We start from the raw sequence: 23,160 nt of genomic DNA on the forward strand, positions 1-23,160 counted from the left end.
CTTTTGAAGCCAATCGATGGTGGTCGCCATATTACAAATGCTGTCTAAAACTTACTTTCGGCCAACATTGTATCAGAAAAAGATCTGCTGCTGAGCAGGCCTGACACCTCCTGACAGAAAACTACAACCCCCCCTCCCCTGTCAGTCAGATTAGCCATGCCCCTTATCATGTATAACTCCTATCCTTTATAAAATCAATATAGATAAGTTGTAAAAACCCTCAGTACAGTACAGTTCAGCTAAAGAAATAAGCTATTCAGTCAAAATTATTTTTTGAACCAGGCTGCAAACATGTTTAATATTGTAAAAGCAGATTTTTTGAATGGGTGTTAACCTGACTTCCAGGGCTTTTGCAGCCAGCCTCAAGAGGACACTTCAGGAACAGCAGGTTTTTGCATTTCCACATTTCCACATTGTCTTGTTTACAGCACTGGAGGTTTCATGCTGTGTGAAATATAACCCAAATGAAAAAGGGGATCCTCAGTACTGAGCAAAAAAAACAAACATGGAAAACATTAACACCATAACTTTGTGTTTAGAATTTTCTGACAGAAGCCATGAAGTTTAATCTCCCGTGAGTAGTTTTTAGTTTTAGAAACAGACTGAAATGACTCTTGATGCCTCTTAAATGAGACCATCAGCATAAAGATGAATCTTTTCTAAACAGTGTTTTAATGACAGTAAATGTTACGGCAGGAGAGATGTCAGAAGAAGGGATTATAAGCAAGCTGTGATTTCTTTTTTTTACACTTTCTACTGAAAATCTTCTTGATAAGTAACTGACTGTTAAAAACTCAGGGTGACAGATAAAAATAAAAAAAACTATGCCCCACACCTGTACAGGACAAAATTAGCTAGGAGATACAATGTAGTATTTTGTCACAGGGGGCGCCAAAATCAACAGAACACAAGAAGCTTTAAAGGTCTCATATTATTCAAAATACACTGAACCATGGTTTTCTAACACTAATATTTCCCTAGAGTTTCTACAAACGCCACAATTTTGAAAAAAGTCCATCTTCTCTGCCTGTTGCCTTCTCCACTTTTCAGAAAATGTGTGCTCAAACAGGCCGTTTGGTTATTTCCCTTCATGACATCACAAAGGGCAGTGATTCCCCCAGTTGGGTGACACTACCACAGCTGTGTTTGTTTTGCCCTTTAACTCTGACTTCTCGATGTAAATAATAGGACTTGGTACAAGAAAAGCCCAAGCCATATCCCTTCCAGAGAGGGGGTGTGGTCAGACACAGCACATTTACATTTAAAGCTACAGACAGAGAAACAGCCTGTTCTGAGCAGGGCTGAAACAGAGGGGTTTATAGTCAGGATAAAATAACTGGATCACGGTGGATTATTAACATGAAACATTAGATACATGTTTCAGGGACCTCTGAGATGTATTTACACTTGTTGTTTACGAGTATAATATGCGACCTTTAAGCATTGCTTACTTCTCGTGGGAGAAAAGAAGCACCGTTCTCTTTATGACAAGTCAACCATTTAATGAATCTGTACTAAGGTAAAATAGTTCCAGTTTCATGTTTATTCGACAGGTCGGCGTTATGTACAAGTAGCAAAACATGATCTCAAATGAGTTGACCACTGAAGCCAAACTTTTTTTTTCTGATAAAACAAAATACGCTACTTATTAATTAATATGCTATAGAGAAAAAAAAAGCAAGCGTTTATTTGATGATGCATCCAGCATGACTACAGTTTCTTCCGCCTCCATGCATCCATCCGGGGAAGTGTATGTGGCTCTATAGGCTCTTCCCAGGGGGAGAGCACTGGAAGAAAGCCAAAAGGGGGCGTTAGTATCATGCAGCCGAAGGGGCGGGGCCAGAGGTGGGTGTGTGTGTCTCTCAGCTGATGCGCCTATCAACCGACCGACTCCATCATCAGCATCCGACGCTGACAGCGGTCGAAGGCAGCATCCCTGATATCACCGAGCCTCGGTAACAGCGCGGAATAACTGAGATCCGGGGCCGACCGGGACTGACGCCGCTGTCTGGTGACATTATTGTTTACTGAGGCTGCCATCTTACACACCGCCGAGCTGCAAAATAGTGAGTAGCCTTTGATGATGGACCGCCAGGATGCTACAATCGGTAAATCAAAGCGACTGTCGTCAATGTCAATGACGCTGTGCATGTTACTGTAGATGTGTTTCTTTTTTTCATTCGGCGAGGCTCGTGGGCTCGTTTCTTGTGTCAGGCCTAGCGAGGAGGTAATTGTTTGGGAGCGCAGTCGATTCGGGGGCTTGATGCGGATGCTGCTAAAGCCGCCCTTGCCGCCCAGGGATGCAGAGGAAAAAGGGAGAGAGAGGGAGAGAGAGAGAGGGAGGGAGAGAGAGAGAGGGGGGGGGGGAGTCGTGAGGGGAGGGGATTGAGGCAGAGCAGAGCACATAGATAGGCAGTGTATTTTACTACTACTACTATTCACCCAAGTGGAAGTAAACCTCGAGTAAATGGGTTGAGGAGGGAGGGTGCAGAGGCATGACTGCGTCGCTATCTATCTATCTCCATCAGCTCCTGTTACATGCCTCTGTATTTTGATGATCTCAGTGTTCATTTGTAGGCATGCTTTCATATGTGGCTCATAGTCATGGCAACCATTACAAATATCGGCTTTACCTATTTAGCTATTATCGATTTATCCAACTACACATCTTATCCCCCCCCCCCACATGTTTTTATTTATTTATTTATGGTACACAAATCTCTAAAACTAGTTCAACAGTCTTATACACCAGTCCTGTAATAGATCCTACTTACATGGAGGTTATGCTCATCTTGTAGGCAGCAGTTTGTGGAGATACTGAATTGTATTGCATAACAGTGAGAGGTGTTTATTGCTGTATTTTAGGACATTTTTGGTGTTACTATAGCGAAGGCGGCGCATAGCTAACAGGGATAGAGTTTAAGATGACAACAGGGTTATATATGCATCACTAAAACCTCATTGAAAGGTGTTTCATAGTAATTGGTTCACTTTTGCTGATATAAATGGGACACTTGAGACAATACTAAACCATTCCGTTTAATTTTATGCAGCTCAGCTACACAGCAGCCTCTGAATATACACACACTTTATTAGGTACACAAAGTTCAAAATGATTCAGTCTGGTACAGCAGCCCTGCAATAAATCATTTGTTGAAGCTGTTTCAGAGAGGTGTTGATTCCACTTTACTGTCTCAATTGAGAACGGAGTTTGCAGTGCAGTTAGGTTTACCCGGAGCTGTTTCTCTTGCTGCTAGGGGCCCCTAATAAGCCCCCACAGCTCACAATCTTTACAGCCCATTTTGCCCAGAGCCCCAGAAATAGTTCACCTAAACTCAAGGTTGGTTTGCAAACGTTTGTTTGAGCAGAAAGTGCTCAGAATAAGCACTTTTGAAATAGCCTATATATCAACTTTATGTATAGTAGTAAAAGTATTAATGGTGGGACAAAATGACAGTATATTATCTAACGACTCATGCAATACAATTATGGAAACGGTGGTGCCAAAAATCAATAATTGTTTTTCTTTTTCTTCATAAAATCAGCACCTGAAACAGATTTCCCTGACAATTTGACTCAACGGGTCACTTCTTCACATTATTGACATGAACAGGGTTAATGTGAACTTAAGTTAAATGGCCAAGTTGACAGGGTGGTTAAAAAAAAAAGAAGAAACGTGATAGTCAGACTGCTGTACAAAGAAGTTGAATGATGAAGCATAATGAGGAGAAAAGCTTACTCCTCATTGCAGTGAATACATTCATTAATCCTACACTTCAGCTTTTTGTTGGGTTTTGTATTCTTGAGTCAACCGGATATCAGGATGTATCAATATTATTGTCTCGCAATATATATCAAGATTGTTGTCTTTGACTACGCATGGCATATCCTATATGTTTGAAGTACTTTATAGTATTGTATAGTATAGCATAGTGTTGTATCATATATCATATCATATGGTATCATATCATGTTGGTTCTTATCATATATCATATCGTATTAAATGATATATGGTATTGTGTATCACATTGTATCATATCGTATTGCATCATATCATCATATTGGAGTTATCCTGGGATTTCCACCCGGAAAGGTACAATAGTAGATTTTCATACAAGGGCCCTTTGTAAGACAGGAACTCAATGTGGATAAAATGTTGAAAATAATGAAACCTTATACAATATTAGGCTGCTTCATAAGTATAACACAATAATACAGTTCAACAATACCTCGAACTACAGCCTCAAAATGACCATAGAGTAAAATCAACACCTCTTTGAAACACTGTCAGCGTGAGACAGAACTACCATGAAGGCAGAATAAAATGCAGTGATGTTGTAATGTGGATTGTATTCATTTTATAGCCATAACTTATAAACTGCATGGCAACTAAGTGAAGGCTCAACATGTGTGGACACATAAACAGAAATCTCCTTCATTCTAAAGTGTCATAACACAAAAACCCTTCAATAAATTGTTCTTTTGTATGGAGTGAAATGTTTAGATATGTTCTAGTGGTATTGCTCTTTCATGTAATGTGTAGTTACTTTATAAACCCAACAACCACTACAGTTTAAGAAGCTACCATTGACTTAAATAAAAAGTTCTGTTAGGCATCCTTTGATGCTTTGTGACGTTTCCTTGATGTATAAGTACATTTGAAGAACCTGATTATTGATTTTTATGGATGTTATAAGTGTTGACAGTATTGTCCACAGTGAAGTGTGTATCTGACCACAAATAGGGAAATTATTTTATTTGTTACTTTTTGGTGACCGTAGTTATACACTAGTGTTAATTAAAGGGTTCTATGAGAGATATAGATCATGTTTTTTATTTTGGTGTATTATTATTGATCTGACAAACCCTGCAGTGGGGTAAATGGTGCTTTTTGCAAATATCTGATAAAACATCAGTTTAGATCAAATCTATAGCAAGCAGGGCGAACAAATATAGAACACTGTGAGCATCAAATAGTGTATATTTATTGCAGGGCTGTTGTTAAGTACTTTGTTAGACTTGTTTCATGTTTGTGGTCCACAAAAAGGCAAATTAAACAAACACTGCTTAAGTCCAACGATGCCAATGTGTGTGATTGACCTCACGAACACACTTGTGCGCACATTTTTTTTTATTTTCAGCCTCACTACACATAAATGTCCAGACTTATTAGTTTGACCCTTATCATTTTATATCATGGTGGGAGGACCCCGCTGCCCCTGTATGTGGGCTGGAATCTATTCTGCTTTATCTATTATTGTATAACTAGTCATTATGCAGTTACAAAATTGTATAACTCCTCTCGTTTTTCTGTGTTCCTCTAGTGTGTATGCCCCCACTACCTGCATTAGGTTGTGATGACCCACACTACATCCAAATGTTTCTGTGACCCTCCCCAATCCTGACTCCTAACCTCTAATCCCTGACCTTTGACCCCCACTATGGGCAGTGTTGGCAGTGGGGTGGCAGGAGAGCAGGAGTTTGCCATGAAGTCAGTGGGTACGAGGACCACGCTGCCCCGGGCCCCTCCTCTCTCTCGCCGTTGCCCTGCCGATCGCAGCTGCAGCGCAGAGCGGCTGCCCCGCCCCCCGGCGACAATATCAGACGGGACGGCTTCTAGCGATGAACGAGGGAGTGTTAGTATCGGGACTGGGACCTGTACCGGGACTGACCGGCCCACCGAAACAGCCTCCTCCACCAACACTGAATGTACCATGACCGCCCCGTCCAACAACAACCAGTTGGAGTGTGGCAACGGAGCGGGCAGGCGGGAGAGGGAGTGGGAGAGGGAAAGGGAGAGGCAGCGTGAGAGGGGGAGAGACAGGGACAGGGACCGAGACTGGGACAGAGAGAGGCTGGAGAGGGAGCGAGAGAGGGAGAGGAACCGGGAGAGGGAGCGGGAACGAGTGGAGAGAGAGAGGCTGGAGCGAGAGAGGGAGCGGGAGAGGGAGCGAGCCAGAGAGAGGGAGAGAGAGAGGATTGAGAGGGAGAAGATAGAGAGGGAGAGGGAGCGAGAGAGGGAACGGGAGAGGGAGAGGGAAAGAGAGAGGCTGGAGAATGAGAGGATGGAGAGGGAGAGAGAGAGGGAAATGCAGGCTGCAGGTTTAGACGTTTGTGGGAACATTGTGGGACGAGGAGGAAACGAGAAGAACATTGTTGTCATGAACCAGCACCAGCACAGAGAGATGGCAGCCGCCAGAGCTGACGAGAACAATCCAGGTGGTCACAACCCTCCAAACCACAACCCGCCCAAGATCATGCCCGTGTCAGGAAAACTGGAACAGGTACTATAAGACTGAGTACACTGGGTCCCTACTTTGGGGTCAAAATGGGTTTTAAATGTGAATCTATGGGGAACTAACATGATTATCTGGGTAGAAAATGTGATATTAATGTAATGTTTGTTTAATTTTAACACTCAAGGCCTTTAAGAAGTAATTATCTTTAGAAATGTGAGAAAAGGGAAGTCACTGGTGTGCTCTCAGATATCCAGGCTTAAATAAGTGTTCACGAGCAAAAAAGATTCTGCACACCAACGATTTAGAAGACAAGGGTTGGAAACTGGAACTTTTAAATGATATCATCACTTTTTTCCCCGAGTCTGCCTTCATTCAATACTCACCGTCGAGTTATTTCTGGCTGTAAACTGACTCTTCTCCATACTGACTGCAATATCATCACTTTCTATTCAGTGCTGTAAGAACTGTTGTTAGAGGGTAGGAGGAGCAGCAGAGTTCAAGAAATTAAATGGACATAATCATTTTTTTAAGCAAGGGAAATGCTTCCAAACAAAAAGATGGAATTTTCTAACTCAAGATTATCACTTTGTAAATAAAACTTTCAACTGTCAGAAATGGCCAAATAATTTTAGTATCTTACTTCAGTTTTTTTCCTCAATCATTGTTTACTTTTCATGAAAAAGTCCATACCTACTTTGTTTGGCTACTGAAGAATACTGAAGCCTCGTCCTACTATTAGTTGAATCTGAGTTTTGTTAGTCAGAGATTGCCTCAGAGCAGGTATGTTGGGTTTTTGTAGCCACCTGTAACACTTCATGGACACGTGAGTGGTGTAGTAAGATAGACATAAAAAAAAAAATGAAGCCAGGATCAAACTGCGTCAGAACATATATCACATCCATGTCAGGCAATTTCAAATTGATCACAACAGGTCTCATCCATGCTCCACATTGTGTTTGAATGCCTGACATTGCTTAGTTTTATAGTCAAAACTTTATCTGTAACTGCAGTTATGTATCCAATAATAATGTATGTTCTTCCCTACTGGTTTCCTCTCTCTTCCTTCCTTTCTCTGTTCTATACTTCCTCGATCATCCCAGGCCATGCAGAACAACTCAGGCCTCGTTCGTCCCTCTGCCTTCAAGCCGGTGGTTCCCAAGAGCTTCCACTCCATGCAAAACCTTGTGAGCCAGGCAGGAGGGGCTGGGAGTGAGGGCAAGACTGAGGCAAGGAGTGAGGGGTTCAGTGAGAGCAGAGGAGGCAGGAGAGGCAGGGATGGAGCAGGAGGAGAGGCAGGAGAGGTCCCAGAGGCCCTGCTCCTGGACCAGGACAGTCCAGTAAGGGGGGGCAGGAGTGAGGGTGGGGGAAATGGAAATGAAGTGGTTCAGGGAGGGATGTCTGACTCAGGGAGGAACTCCCTGACCAGCCTGCCCACGTATACTGGCTCGGGGTCTGGTTGCGGGCCCCCAGCAGTCCTGGGGCCTCTCAGCGCTTCCACCAGTCATATCAACAGATTAGGCATGGCAGGGGCAGCTGCAGGGCTGGACAAGCTGGAAAAGCCCGGCTACCAGGTGAGACTATTATCTAGTCACTGAGACTGCTGGTTAATGCACTTCTCTGTCATAAATGGAAGTAAGCATGATGTGGTTCTTACCTCCAGAACGGGCTCAGCGCCTCAGACAGCGGCCGGTCGTCCTCGGGAAAGAGCTCCTCGTCCTATCAGAGACTGAGCCACCTGAGTGACGCCCCAGCACCTCTACGGCCCTCCCCCTCCTCTGATGACATCATCCAGGATCTTGAAGACCGCTTGTGGGAGAAAGAGCAAGAGGTCAGCAGGCACATTCCAATTGTTTTGCACTTTGTTGGCTCTTCAGGGGACAGTTCAGAAAAAAAAAATTGCCATTAGTAATGCTGTCATGTTTTGTTTTACCAGATAGTAAGATGAACTTTTACAAAGTTTAGCAGCCAACCCAGGGCAGTGGAGATGAATGGAACTTGATATAAAGTGCGAAGTACATTAATCTAAAGTAATAGCATCTTCAAGAACTGGCCAAACCTTCATAGACAGGACATAGTAAAGTTACATTTAATGGCTCATCCGTCCTAACCCACTTATTCTTCTTTGCTGTAGGTGCAGCACATGCGCAGAAACCTGGACCAAAGTGAGGCGGCAATCATTCAGGTGTTTGAGGAGAAGCAGCGTGTGTGGGAGCGACAGATGGATGAGCTGAGACAGAACTATGCCTCACGCCTGCAGCAGGTGACCTCCCTGCATATTTCAATGCATCTACACCTCCTGTCCAAACTTTGTGGAATCTCTGACAAATTGCTGATCAAGGCAAATGGTCAAAAATCTAGTGCAAGTATTTGGGGGGGGTACGTAGATAAATGATGGAACAATAACAAAAATGCCTTTCCTCCAGCCAATTTTAAAAGTCAATGAGAAGTTCACTATCCTGCAGCTACTACAGTTACTCTGTCTTCGTGAAATATCAACACAACAACAATCCTCTTTAAAAGCCTTGTGTTACTTCGATATTTATTTGTATTAATTTGTGGTATGTTATGCATTCCAACAAAAATATACTCTAAATCCATCACAGAATATATTTTTAAAAAATGCTTGGGAATGACACACCCTGTATGAGTCCTCTAGTCCCAGCAGCGCCGAAATAAATAGGAGAAAAGATAAATGCATAAATATCCAAATAAACTACCCTGTAACAATATCAGAGTGTTTTTTTTACATTCAAAGCCTTTAGCAGCAGCATGTCCTTTTTGAAGAATGCCAATGAGAAACACAGAAACACAGATACACTGCAGAGAGAAACATTTTGATGTTATGAAACACTTCAAATATGACAGAGAATTAGGGCAACATTTAAGAAAAAGAAATCTAAAATTTTGAGGTTAAAGTCGTACATTTATGACAATATAGTTGTACATTTATGAGATTAAAATTGTTAATTTACAATAATTAATTTGTAAATCGATTTCAATTTGGCTATGGTTCAAATTTAAAAAGGTTGTATCAGAAGAGCAGTCATCTCCCCGAGCGATAAACTATGCTCTTCTGATAAACTATGGACTAAAAAATCTTCATTCTCATACATTTATTACTTTAATCATGTCAATGTATGACTATATTCTAGTTTTTTTTTTTACTTTATTCTCGGAAATTTCTTCACTTATTCTCTTTTGACTTTATTCTTGTCAATTTCCGTGTTTATTCTTGTAAAAGTTTTACTCTAATCTCGTGTATTTATGACTACTCCCATACATTTACAACTTTATTCTTGTAAATTATTGAATTTAATCTCAAAATGTTTGATTAATGTGGTCCTTATACTCCTTTGTATAGAAACTCTTTGGAGGACCTTGATCTTTTTGTTGTTGTTATGACATGATAGATGGAATCTCTCCAAAATGTTGAATGGAGACACAGGTCAATCAGATCAAATATGAGCAGGGTAAAAAACATTTGACAGTACAGAGTTCTAGATTCTCAAAAAACAAGCATTATAGGATGGTATTGAAAGATAAACATGTTTGTTTCACATATAAAGAGACACTGTTTATATCTCTAGGTTACCCGGCGGGCTCAGCGCTCCCAGACTGCCCTGCAGGCCCAGATATCCCGTCTGTCCCAGGACAAGAGGAGGCTGCAGGAGGAGATGGCGGCTCTGTTGGCTCAGAGGGAGGAGCTGGAGAGAAAGTGTCTGGACTACAGGAAGGAGCAGGCTGACATCTTGCCTCGTCTGGAGGAGACCAAGTGGGAGGTGAGATATGAGTGTATGAGTTGTTGCTCTTGGCTGGTTAAGTAAAATGTTATCAAGTTTACATCATGATAGCCTCAGCACTGACTGCAAGGGTGTGTGTGTGTGTGTGTGTGTGTGAAGCTGTCTTTGTCTTCAGCAAGTACAAGCAACAGCAGTACACAAATATTGTAAAAACTACCACTCACTCGCTCGCTCATTTGCCGTGTTGCAGGTGTGTCAGAAGGCTGGAGAGATCTCCCTGCTCAAGCAGCAGCTGAGGGAGAGTCAGGCTGAAGTGACCCAGCGAGCCGGAGAGATGGTGGCCCTGAGGGGTCAGCTGAAGGAGCTCAATGCCCAGCTGAGGGAGCGCGAGGAGACCATGCTGGGGCTGAAGGACTCCTACAGCACCAAGAGTCTGGAGCTTGAGAAGTGTGAGGGAGAGCTGAGGAGGACTCTGTCAGAGGTATGTTTACACCTCAATAACCTCCGAGAAGAGGATACAAATGACAGAAAAAACACAGACCAAATAATTATATGCAGATGCTAACATTCCTTTAAACAGTCTTTAAAATAAAATTGCAAACTTTCCCAATATGTCAAACTGTTGATTATAGTTTTCCGATTTGGCAGTGATTGGTTTCTTAGAACAGGAATAGACACCTGTCTGTCCTTTCCACAGCATGCTGACTGTGTACAATACAGCACAAGAGCGCCTCCAGCTGCTGAGGAAACATTTTAACTCTGGTTTTACCGCTCACTCTTTAAAAACCATTCCTACCTTCAAACTTTCATCCTGGTACAACAATTCCCTCACCATCAAACACAAAACCAATTACTAATCAGTTCATCCCATTCATACCAGTCTCCTGTCTCTGAACTGTACACCGCCCTGTAATCAGAAAATCTCTCTCTCTCTCTCTCTCTCTCTCTCTCCATTTCTGGTTAAACCAAGTTACTATATTATAGGTTACTATATTATAACAGACCATAAACAAGCAGCACCCCTTCATCTGAAAACATGTTACAGTGTGTTACACATCAGTACTATCCCTCCTTTATTGCTCCTTTGTCAAATGAATGTTCAAACATGAGTATCTTTATTTAATGTTGCTATTTGTATTTATTTGTACATTTTTTGTACATTTGTTTTAAATAATAACATGATTTGGCATGACATGCATCAAGATTTGAACAATACATAAACAACAAATAAACATTTTCCTATGAAATATTTTCCTTTCTACAGGTGTCCGTTCTCAGAGAGAAGCTGGGTGTGTTTGAGGCAGAGGTGCTCAGTTTAAAGCGGGCTCTGAATGAAGTGAGCAGAGGGGCAGAAGTAGTCGTGAGCCCTAACTTAGCTGCTGCGGGGCTGTTGCCGCCGTGGGGAGCTGTCCACTGCCCACGAATACCCCCAGAGACCTCAACCAACTCCCTCACCCCAACTTCCGACACCCTGCTGAGTCTCCAGAGTGATGAAGCCAAAGCTCAAAGGCAGGAGGCTCAGAGGCAGGAGAGGCAACGTGAAGAGGCTCAATGGAGGGACGCACAACAGCGACAAGATGCGCACATGCAGCACGACATGAGGATGCGACAGGACGCCCAGATCAGACCAGAAGCCCAACTGCGGCAGGAGGCCCAGCACCGTCAGGAGGCTCATCTCCGCCATGAAGCACAGCTGCGGCAGGAGGCCCATATCCGTCAGGAGGCCCAGCTCTGCCATGAGGCCCAAATGCGACAGGAGGCCCAGCTACGTCACGAGGCACAACTCTGCCAGGAGGCCCAACTGCGACAGGATGGTCACCAACCTCAGCGGAACCAGGAGGGTCACTGGGACGAGTCAGGGGAGCTACGCAGGCAGCTAGAACAGCTGCAGGCTGCACTGCGCCTGGAGCGGCAGCAAAGGGAACGTCAGGCCCTCAACTTTGACCAGGAGCGACACACCTGGCAGGATGAGAAAGAGCGCGTTTTAAAATACCAGGCACAGTTGCAGCTCAGCTACGTTGAGACACTGCAGAAGAACCAAGCCTTAGAAAAACGTATGAGCCAGCTGGGAGCCAAATCAACCACAACCTCCACCACAACCACTGTAACCACTACCACCACCACCTCCCCCACGTCCTCCAACTCTTCCCCTCCACCTCCACCTCCGGCCCTGTCACCTTTGTCTCCTCAGCCCCTACCCTCCATCTCTGGCCCCATCGCCCTCACCATTTCCCCGCCTTGTGAGGACCAGAAGGGTCCTCCGTCTCTCCACCAGCTTGCTCCTCCCTGGGCGGGACCCTCACGCCTGGAGAGGATAGAGTCCACTGAGATATAGACACGTTATCCAGCTTAATCCACTCACAGTGACAAGGCCTCTCATACAAAACCACTACAGCTTACAGGTGAAAAAACACTGCAGTCTACAATAGAATAAATCAGCGCAGTTTGGCATACTTTTCAAAGCAACTTAAGACACTGAGCATCAACAGAGGCCGACTGTTACATCCAACATGATCAGTATCAAGCAGATCAACTGAACAGAAAGTTGAAATACATTCAATCTACCAATGATTGTTAACCTCCTAAGCAGCCTTTCTCTCACTAGTTGCACACTTCCACGTTTCATAATCAGTGTTCATGAAAAGTGTGCCACACTGACAGATGGCAAAAAAAAAAACAACAACTGTTAAATGACAATGTTTAGAATACAGCACTAATACAGGGGTCATTTTATTGCCCAAACTAGAAAGGACCAAGACAATCAGGGATATTGTCAGAAATGATCAACGAGAATATGATGCGGTATTTATTCATTGTAAGTCTTTGTCACTGGTAATGTAAAAGTAGAATTAGTGGTCAGAGTGTGTGATGTTATCTTCATTTGTGGCCAGAGAGCGCCTTACTCCGTCCTTTCCAGCATGTAGAAGAGATGAACAAACGCTGGGAAATAGATGGAGGAAAAAAAACATCAAGAGTGTGATTATCATTTTCAGTGCTTTAATTATGAGATCAGCAAAACAGTAACAAAGAATCATCACACATGGCTGGACTTATTTAATTTGAAACCCAGCAGATATCAATGTTAAAGGTCACACAGACTGATTCTTGATTTCAAGTCATTTCATGAACAGGGTCCAACATGCATGGGTCATTTACACACATCATTAAGAGCAACAGAGTTTATATTTTCTACAAATTGAATAAAATAGATATGTTTAGCAGATAATCAACCCCAAATGAATATAGAATACGTTTTAAGATGACGGGGGAACCTGGTTCGCCTTCACCGCAGGCCGCCTGCAGTGACTAAAAACAACCACTGGAGGTCGTGAGAGAGCTGAAAACTCAACTTTCCTCCCATCTAGCTGCAAGAAGAATGTGAATGAAAGCACACGATTTGAATTTAATTATTATGACAATTGTGTCATTCACTTTGTGCATTTACAGCCAAGAAATCGAAGAAAACAGTCGGCATTTCCAAAGTTTAAAAAAAAAAAATTATAGAATGTATGATATAATAGAAACACTTATAATAGTTATAGATTGTAAATGTGTGTTTGAGTGAGTGAGTGTGTGAGAGAGAAAGGGGGTGTGTGCATGTGTGTATACATATGAAAAGCTTCAGCTTATGAGATTGACGATAGAGGGACTAGTGGCAATACAGCAAGTGAAGATATACAACGTGCAAAGGGATTGGATTTTTTGCAGGTTGGGGAGTAAGTGGTACGTTCATCAAAGCTTGACACAAGGACAGTGAGACACAAAAGTCAAACTGAGGGGAGTCTGTATGTCTTTAAAAACTCACTTTCCTCTGTATGGTTCATCTAGATGAAGCGGGGGAGAAGGAGGTTTAGAAAAAAAATCAAAAAAAGTGGAGAGTCGTCTTTTTAAAGGAAGCATTCAGGCTAACTGCACTATGTAGTACACACGAGTTATGATGTACAGTAGACTCAGATGTGAATATCATGGCTTTTATATGTGTTGTTTATGCCAGCATACAAAGATGTTGCTCAAGAATATTAACTTATCTCTAAAATATTACATAGTATTATCATCTTTATTACTGTTATTATATTATGGTGAACTGACAGAGAAAATATGTGCCATTGGAGCTTTCCTTTCTGTGTTTTTCTAAACTGTGTAGATAGCCTATTGGCCTATACCATAATGGTGCAATCATAGCAACCCTGTCCAAAAAATGATGTTCTTTTTGATGTAGGTGATAAATGTAGTTACAGTATTGCATTATTTAGAGAACAAAATGCTATGGATTTTATACATGTTTCAACATTATTGTTTGCATTTATGTTATTAGTACTGTTCTGGCTTGATTAAAACCCCTCCTTTGTTAAAATTCAACAAAACTAATAAAGATATGTGAATAATTCAGAATGGGTTGTCAGTGAGTAACATTATTTGTGCTGTGGTTAACAGCAAACTGGAGTAAAATATTTGATTTATCAGCTTCAGAAAGACTGACACGAATAAATAATGAGGGGTCCTCTGAATGTTAAGGATTTTTGTAAGTATCATTAAAGAGTCATTAATGTATCCATGCTGCCCATAGGTGCTCATACAATGAAAAATCACAAGTTAAAGTACACAAGTTTTTTGTTTTTTTACCAACACAAGAATCAAGGGTAAACTATTGTTAACGACTACTGTACAATATATCTAATTATCCTCTTTCAATATTGGCAGAATAATTAACATCTGCACTACTAATTAATTATGAGCTGTAGGTTACATCTTCAAGACTATGTTTTGTTTATAAAATGTTCAATCGTAATGTAACAAGAAACTTTACAAAGAGAAACTAACATGTTTCCCTTTTAAATGAAGGGAAACAAATTAAAATATTAATGTCAATCAAAGTACTGGACACGAGTGTATAAAATCCATACACATGCAGGGTGTACATAATGGTTATATGAGTTCACAGACCAACGAGGTTGCAAAGTAAATCATTATTTTATCATACAATAAAAAAGGGTACATTTTGTATTAGTCGTCATATGATGTTAACTAAATGTCCAATAGGCTCCTTCAATAAATAAAAAAAACACTGAGTAAGCTACTGAATGGACATAACCTACAGTGAAAAGGGAAAAGCAAACATCTTACTGAGGTGTCCTTGAAATGTTGCAAGCGGCGCAGTTGCATCCTGTAAAGATAAGCAACCCTGTTGACCTTTACGTGGAGGAGGAGATACATTTAAAAGAAAAAAGAAAGACAAACTTCATTTATGTCAAAACTGCTATGAGAAATGGTCAAGTGAAACCTCTGGAAGTTAGACCCGGCTCCCCTTTTCAAGATGCACTGATGAAGAAAACACGCAAATCTCAGCTGAAACGCAACACAATTAAGAGTCTCCTTTCCGTCTTTACTCAACACCTGTTGCATTCCTTGAGAACGGCTGACGCGTTTCGCAAATACGACGTTAAGTGTGTCCCATCTCGGCTTCCGCAGTTCTTGCCATCTACACCAGCAGATAGCTCACAGCAATTAGCGACAGACTTTTACACAGTAAGGGTCGCGAAATACAGACTCAAAACAACCAAGATCCTCATCGACTATGCAAAGTAAGGTTTGCCCGCTCCATCGAGGTATTGTCGGCTTTGTCCATCCTGCTCAGCATTTGCAATATTAGCCAACATGGTTGTGGTAGCTACATGTAGCACATTGGCTAAACAGAGTCAACACCTGTAAAGATGATGGGAACCAAAGTGTACCTGTGTCCATAGTACACACTGTAATGTTTTTTTTTAATGGATAATTCAGGTGTAAGGACCATAGCTTTCTTTAAGATCAGGAATGTGTCTTTTTAAAGGGATTTTTAATGAATATCAGTAGGTGTCTGTTACCAAAATAAAACGACTTCCGGTAGCTGGAAAATAAAATGTGCAGATAAAAGATTTAGTAATTTTTTAAATAAAAGTGTAAGTGACATACTGTTCAAACCTCATTCAGTGGTGTACTATACCAAGTAAACAATGAAATGAAAAAATGAATTAACCTTAAACACAGTAATGTATTACCTGTTTGTTGTTGTTGTTTGTTCATTATTATCAATTCTACAATTCACTTAGCAGACTTTTATCCAAAGCGAGAGTAAGTACAACACAAGCAAGGATCTAGAAAAAAGGGAACAATGTCAGTAAGAGCAAACGATCAGCTTTGAGTCCTGATTGGACACACAGGTGCTGACAGGAAGTGACCAGAGGCAAAGCACAACATTGACAGCAGTTCTTGAGAGCTCTAATCAGTATAGAAACCGTCTTATAAGTCGTTGTTATCAAACAAAAACCATCGTCACTACCATCATCATCATCATCATTAATATGGAGACCATCATCATTAAGTTAGTAGGTATTCATGAAAGAGCTGGGTCTTTAGCTTTTTCTTAAAGGTGCAGAGGGACTCTGCAGATCCAATGGAGTTTGGAAGTTCATTCCACCACCGGGGGGCAACAGAGGAGAAGAGACTAGTCAGAGACTTAGGACCCTGTTGTGAAGGTTGGATCAGACGCCTTTCATTGGCAGAGCGTAGTGGGCGGGAGGGAGTGTAGACCTGGATGAGAGAGTTAAAGTAAAGAGGAGACGTTTCTGTCGCTGTTTTGTAAGCGAGCAGCAGAGTTTTAAATTTGATTATCAAATTAGTTCAATTCCATCGTTAACTTGAATGACTATTAATATCAACAGTTATCCTTGATGCAGAAACAGAAGTGTACTGTTCTTATAATGCAGAGTTACTTGTCTTTGACCAGTTCTTGTTTGCTAATTTGTATTAAATCAAACCCAACTAACACGACGTCCAGTAAAAGTGGACGTCACTATCTTGTTTTTATCCTACACTGTATTACGCAACATAATAGCATCTATGAGGAAAAGTCCTTGAAAAAAATTGCAGTTTAATGTTGGAGCTCAGAAGTGAGTTTTGTCTCTTCCTCCCTCAAGGTTTTTTGTCGGTATGAGGTGAAAGGTCGAAAAATGCAGGACATTGTGGGGTATTGTTGTCATGTGAGTCAGTGTTGTAGGCACTGAATGCCTCTATTTGCCTTGACGTACAGTGGACCGTTAGTGAAGCACGCAAAAGGTACAGTTTTGAGTCTGTTTGTTGTTGTTTTTTCACAGGTTGGAGAATATGGTTTTGAATCTCTGTCTGCCGCACTTTCACACTTCAGTTCATTGCAACAAGGTGTGTGGAACTATCACGTAACTGTACTTTTTTTTACTGACCGTGTCCAGTGTTTTCAATTTGTCATTCTATTCAGCTGCAAACCCCTTGTGACGTGTAAAAACGGTGTTCAAAAATGACCTGGAACATAAAGAAACCATTATTTTTACAGCAGTGTAGTGTCTTACGAAAGATCATTTAACCTTATTTTACGTCTACTGACTACTTGGACCGATGATTGTTGAGATGAACAGGGCAAATTACCTTACATGGACAGCTTGGACATAAAATAGTACAAGGTTGAGAAGGGAAAATGATGTGAAAATAGAAAGGCACAGATACAAAAGGGTATGTGGGAAACTGAATCACAACTGACCTTGTGTTCTTTTTATTGGTATGTTGTAATGTGATCTTGGATATTTTTCTCCACACTGAGGGCAGGAAACATGTTCTCTAAGACTTCCTCAGTTTTATTTGCCCCAGTCCTCTACCGTCACTCATTTTGCAGTCCTTGTTTTATTAAAGTATGTCAAATTTATCTTTGTCTAAATGTATTGCTTTGTGTCACATATTGAATCATAGGAGCCCTTGAAATGTAAATGTTTTCTAGAATTGGTCATATTTTTTCAACATGCCTAAAATTAACACATTTTAACATTGTTGCAGTTAACCGATTGACTGTTGCTTCTCAGTCGAGAATTTAAATATCTTCCTGTTTGATTATCTCTTTCAATTGTAGCTTTGTGCAGATGGCTATGACGTCTCAAACCTTGTGTCAGCGGACCCTGCTCTCCGAAGGCGGGGCTTCAAGCTTGAGTACTTCCTACGTCCACCCGTGCAGGTAAGATGATGCACCTCTCAGTCAACCAGTCCCAAAGTCTGAACTGAGACTTGAACCCATGGCCCTGCAGTTTCTAACCTAATTCTAACAGACTGAATGCCAAAAGAGGTGTGGTCCTGCTCCTGAAACTTTGCTATAGCATAGTATCTCTTCCATGAGTCAAGGATCAATATACTGTATGGGTCATTTCTAAAGTTGTTGAAATGTTTTCAATACATCTATATATTTTGATACCACATGTTCTAAAACAATAAAATCTCTGTTATTTGAATGATCGATAGTATCAACAAGTACCAAAGCTTAGAAAAATGAAGAAAACAAACTGCAGATCTTCAGTCATAATCTTAACCAAAAGCTTTGAGAGAGAGAGAGAGAGAGAGAGAGAGAGAGAGAGAGAGAGAGAGAGAGAGAGAGAGAGAGAGAGAGAGAGAGAGAGAGAGAGATGAGAGAGAGAGAGATGAGAGAGAAGGAGAGAGAGAGAGAGAGAGAGAGAGAGAGAGAGAGAGAGAGAGAGAGAGAGAGAGAGAGAGAGGAGAGAGAGAGAGAGAGAGAGAGAGAGAGAGAGAGAGAGAGAGAGAGAGAGAGAGATCCAAGGTGATCATTTATGTTGGCATCGTTTCTGTACCAGAACTCCATACAGTGTGCAAGAGTTTGTCTACATTTTTTGGTAATGAAGAACAAGAAGTTTCTACCTCTCTATTATCCCTCTTTAAAAGACGGCTAGACTCAGTCTCATATTATCAGAAAATCCATTTTAAATGAATGGCAGTGCAGTTCTGTTATTTTTAACGAAACCCAAACAATGTTCTTTTAATAAGTGATTTGAATCTACGGAAACACTAATGATGCATACTATTTCCCCAGGTGACATTGAAGTTTGACTTCCAGGTGGAGCTGTGCAGGGTTGATGTGGAGCTGTGGCCCTGGGGTATGGACCGAGGACAGGCCTGCAAGAGACTGGAGATTAGCACCAGCTCTGACCCACTACCCTCTGACAATAATAAACACAAACAGGTTCAGCAAAAGGAGCAAACGCAGATGAAGGACCAGAAAGAACAGAGAGGAAAAAAACAGCGAGACTGTAAATCTCGGCAGACTAACGGGAACCAGTGGAGTGTTCAGGCCCGACAGTGGGGGGAACAGACTCTAGATGATCCTCAACAAAAAGGCCATGCTTTGAAGTGCCATTCAAACACTGGATCCAGTGATCCAGAACCAGAGTTCAAACTGGTCGGTCTCGCTGCGAGCTCAGGGAGGAGACACGCGTCTGTTTCGCACGTTTAAGTAATGGTGGCGGCCGGCCCCAATCCCTGCCCCCTCCTCAACCTGCAAACTGTCGCCAAGAGGAGCTGTGGAGTCGGGGTCTGCCCTCGTTGGGTGCTGTGACACAACTACGTGTCACAGTGCCATTCGGCGGTGCAGCCTCAGCTTTGGGGTTGAAGGCTTTGGTTGTTTGGGGACAACCTGCTCGCTGCTGTCCTCCAGAAGAAGTGGAGAGGATTAAAAGAGTCCATGAAGCCAATCAAAGACAACTGCCAGCCCCTGTGTTATTTACCGCCTCTGTCAGCAAAAAAATAACGGCATCACAAGCTGCCAAACCTACGAGGTATGTGTTACTGAAAATGACATCTATAAGATCCCCTCATCCCAGTTGTCCAAAAGCAATCTGATCTGATTAAAGGTATCAGATTGGATCAACATTTGAAAATGGATTGAAAGGATAAAAAGATTTGATAAGTTCAGGTAATCCAATCCTAGTCAGTCTCTGTACATGGGGTACGCGCACTAACCACTAGGCCCATGATACTTTTACCATATTTTACACTTGAGAGCTCAACATATTTAATAAAAGCAACTGTCTGGATCTTTTGGTTTGTGTGCATTTGGCGCCCCCTGTGGACAAAGTATGTAGCAAGCATGTTGTCCAATTTAGAGCACTGGTATTGATTTGATAGTCTATTTGAAAACAATAGATCATATCCAGTTTCTTAGGAAAAAATGGGACAAAACCTTATTACCTAATCCTGGGTAGAAAAAAAAAAAAAAAGATTTCCATATTAGGATAATTGTTATCCAGATCATACTATTTGATCAGCCCCTATCATAAAGCTTTCAATTATTGATTTCGAAAATATTTCTAATTATCTGTTGACTTTCTGCCCGACTCCAGCAATCATTCCGTCCCAGAGGAGTTCCTCGACCCGATAACCCAGGAGGTAATGATGCTGCCCATGCTGCTGCCCAGCGGTGTGTCAGTGGACAACAGCACACTGGACGAGCACCAGAAGAGAGAAGCCACTTGGGGTAGACCCCCAAATGACCCCTTCACTGGCGTCCCATTTACCTCGACCTCCCAGCCTCTTCCTAACCCCCAACTGAAAAGCCGCATCGACCTCTTTCTCTTGCAGAAAGGGATGATGGGAAGGGATGGCATGTTGGGGGGACAAGGGGAGGGAGAGAATCCCCAGGTCTCCAGACTTGTAGCATCCGAGGTGGTTGTACAGACCCAGAAGTCTCCAAGTCATAATACAAACTCGATAAACAGTGCTGGTGTTGACTATAATGGTGGCAACAGGAACTCAAATAGAATCCCGACAAAAGAAGAGACTGGTTTAGGATACTCTTTAGAAAACGGGATTCACATATTTAGTTCCCAGCCTCTGACCACGGATACTGATTCAGAGTTTAAAGGGAGAAGGAAACGAGATCTAAGTGATATAGCCAAAGAGTCCAAAGAGGAGCTGAACAGTGACAAGCAACTACTGCAGAAAACAAAAAGAGCAAAAAATGACACCGTTTCAGGTGAGTAAAATATGTTTTGTCAAAATCAGACCCTCAATCTTAAATGCCCCCCCACCCCCCCTTCCTGTGCCTGACATGTTTGTCGTGTCCATATTTGCTCCCTCACTATACTTCTGAAGTCTCGAGCTGCGACTCTCATGAGCAGCGTTTGTCGGCCAGCCTGGATGAGGCTCTCTTCTCCGCTCTGCAGGGCCGGCCCTCCTTCACCATGAACTTGTCCCGGCAGAAAAATGACTCTGAACCACTGAGCACCTCGCTGCACGCTCAGACTGCAGGCACCCTAAACATGCCAAGAGGTAAGACTTCTATGTGCCCTATTTCTATATAAGACTCGACCCTAATAATAATAATAATAATAATAATAATAATAGCTTGTATTTATATAGCGCCTTTCAAGAACCCCAAGAACACTTAACAGTGGAGCAAAAATGAAATAAAACACAACAAAGAAAGAAATAACACAAAACAAACCAATGAAGGAAAACTAACTGGGTGATAAATTGGAGGAGGGGGGCATTCAAATCAGTTGAATGTCCAAAGACATCACATTCTGTACATGTCAAAACTGTTGTTTGTAGTTAAGGTTGTATCGTTAACCTTTTGAGGTGCTGTGACATCAGTGGATTGAGACGTTACTTAGCGTATAGGAAGATCTAAAAAAAATGATATTAACTTCTGAAGCATTATCTAACCCTATTTAATGCACTCCAGTACACCACCACCCAAAATAGACTCCCATAATAGATATAAATATAATTGCACAGGGGGTCATGATGTTATGGCTCATTGGTGTATGTTATTTGTAACATTACTGTCATTTTTCTGCTATTTACCTTGTGATTTTAAACCAGGGTAACAAACTGATCAGCTTCTTTCTCATATCGATCAAGTTAAAGGTTTCAATGCAGAGTTTAATCAACAAAGCCTTCGATTTTACGTGTTGTTCTTCTCCACAAACTGGAAGCAAAATCTCTCCAACAACACAGCCCGTCGCATTCTTTATTTAAGGGCTGTTTTTCACTAATTCAGTATTCAGAGGAACAGCTCTGTCATTACTCTGTGGCCTGCTTGATGCTGGTCATTTGGTAACATTTAGTTTAAAAAGTTCATCAGGATTTGAACCAATTCTTTTTTAAGAATAAATGTGGGAGTTTGAAAGAAAGGCAGTAAACTAGAGACTTAATTTACAACATTTAACAACTGAAATGACTTTCTAATGTGTAGGATTATTAACTGTAAATGACTTCTCCCTCATATTTGCTTGCCAGGTGACAAGACATGCTCCAATTGTTCCTGTTCCATCTCGGTTTACTCCAAACCTGTGTCATGCGTCTATCGTCTAACCTGTGGCCACCTGCTCTGCGGGTCCTGCCTGCGGAGAAAATCACAACCACTCAACTCTGCCACTGAATCGACTTCCAATCATGTCTCATGCCCTAACTGCCTGAGCCCTACGCCGCGCGGTGACATAACAAGAGTGCATCATTGACTGACGCTCAAATGGGCACATTTACATGTCAGAGCCTGTGATGAATCAAGACTGTTGAAAAGGTGAGGACACCGTTGAACTCAAGGTTTCTTTGTCTAGGGCCTAGGCTGTGCTTAAAGAAAATGTACAGATGGTGAATTCTATTTAAAGATGTGTAAACATGTAAATAATGTCTGATGATTCTTAGATTATCCTGTATATTGTTCAAACGTTAAACTGAATTGCCTGAATTTTTTTTTTTTTTATCATCATATCCACTTACTCACGTGATAATTATTTCGCGTCTAGCAGTGAATGTGTTGAAATGTGCTTGGAGCCTTGAAGCTACAAATAGGATATAAAAAAACTATTCACTGCTCACAGAACCTCACTGAAGGCAAAGATATTTCTAAAAATAAAAAAATAAAAAGCTGAAGAATATTAAAAAAAAACACTTGTTCTCTTCCTTCCACCCCCTCTCCCTGTCTTAGCCTTTCACCGAGCAGTGTTGTGTAGGTGCAGCCTTGGTTCTGCAGCCTTGGTACAGACTGTGGATGGGTAGGACGCACAAAGGAAAAAGGTTGGGGGACGTGAGTACGGACAGCAAGAGGCCAGAAACATTTCAACGGAAATTGAGTCGACTCAAGGCTGTTTGGTCTTTGTGCAGAAACAGAGAGGGACATGCTCAACCTTCTGCTCCGTCCCTCTTCACCAGATTCACCACTTTACATTTAACACATCTCTGTATAATTTCAGGCAGCATATCATTTAACAAAGGAAAACAAGATGTTGATGATGTACCACTCTTGTAATGTGTTTTTTCACTTGTATTAAATTGCACATGCTGGGATGAATCTGTGTAGTGGCATGTCTTTATCAGTTCAGAATTTAAGA

At 41.8% G+C, this 23,160-nt stretch overlaps 3 protein-coding genes across 6 annotated transcripts in view; all 3 read left to right on the forward strand.

Moving 5' to 3' along the window:
• Window positions 1-23,160, forward strand: part of LOC109981604 (fatty acid-binding protein, liver-type) — a 53,100-nt gene that overhangs the window by 11,699 nt on the left and 18,241 nt on the right. The window lies entirely within an intron of this gene.
• On the forward strand, window positions 1,864-14,371 carry lzts3b (leucine zipper, putative tumor suppressor family member 3b). 4 transcript variants are annotated; one of them, XM_065949828.1, is made up of 8 exons: window positions 1,864-2,108; window positions 5,325-6,284; window positions 7,340-7,810; window positions 7,900-8,067; window positions 8,371-8,499; window positions 9,827-10,018; window positions 10,230-10,460; window positions 11,244-14,371. In XM_065949828.1, the coding sequence occupies exons 2-8, from the start codon at window positions 5,442-5,444 to the stop codon at window positions 12,312-12,314; spliced, it is 3,105 nt and encodes a 1,034-aa protein (XP_065805900.1). In that variant the 5' UTR covers window positions 1,864-2,108; window positions 5,325-5,441; the 3' UTR covers window positions 12,315-14,371. The 4 variants fall into 4 exon arrangements, with proteins under 4 accessions (XP_065805900.1, XP_020486149.2, XP_065805902.1 ...); XM_020630493.2 differs by having other exon boundaries at window positions 5,450-6,284; XM_065949830.1 differs by having other exon boundaries at window positions 1,864-2,066.
• ubox5 (U-box domain containing 5) lies at window positions 15,414-23,120 on the forward strand. The gene is given in 9 exon segments (XM_020630545.3): window positions 15,414-15,561; window positions 17,113-17,176; window positions 17,895-17,996; window positions 18,861-19,232; window positions 19,235-19,602; window positions 20,167-20,798; window positions 20,918-21,094; window positions 22,067-22,349; window positions 22,758-23,120. Coding segments are annotated over 7 exon segments (1,926 nt in total). The 5' UTR covers window positions 15,414-15,561; window positions 17,113-17,122; the 3' UTR covers window positions 22,288-22,349; window positions 22,758-23,120.

This window comes from Labrus bergylta, chromosome 2 (assembly GCF_963930695.1).
Source record: "Labrus bergylta chromosome 2, fLabBer1.1, whole genome shotgun sequence".
Lineage (NCBI taxonomy): Eukaryota > Metazoa > Chordata > Actinopteri > Labriformes > Labridae > Labrus > Labrus bergylta.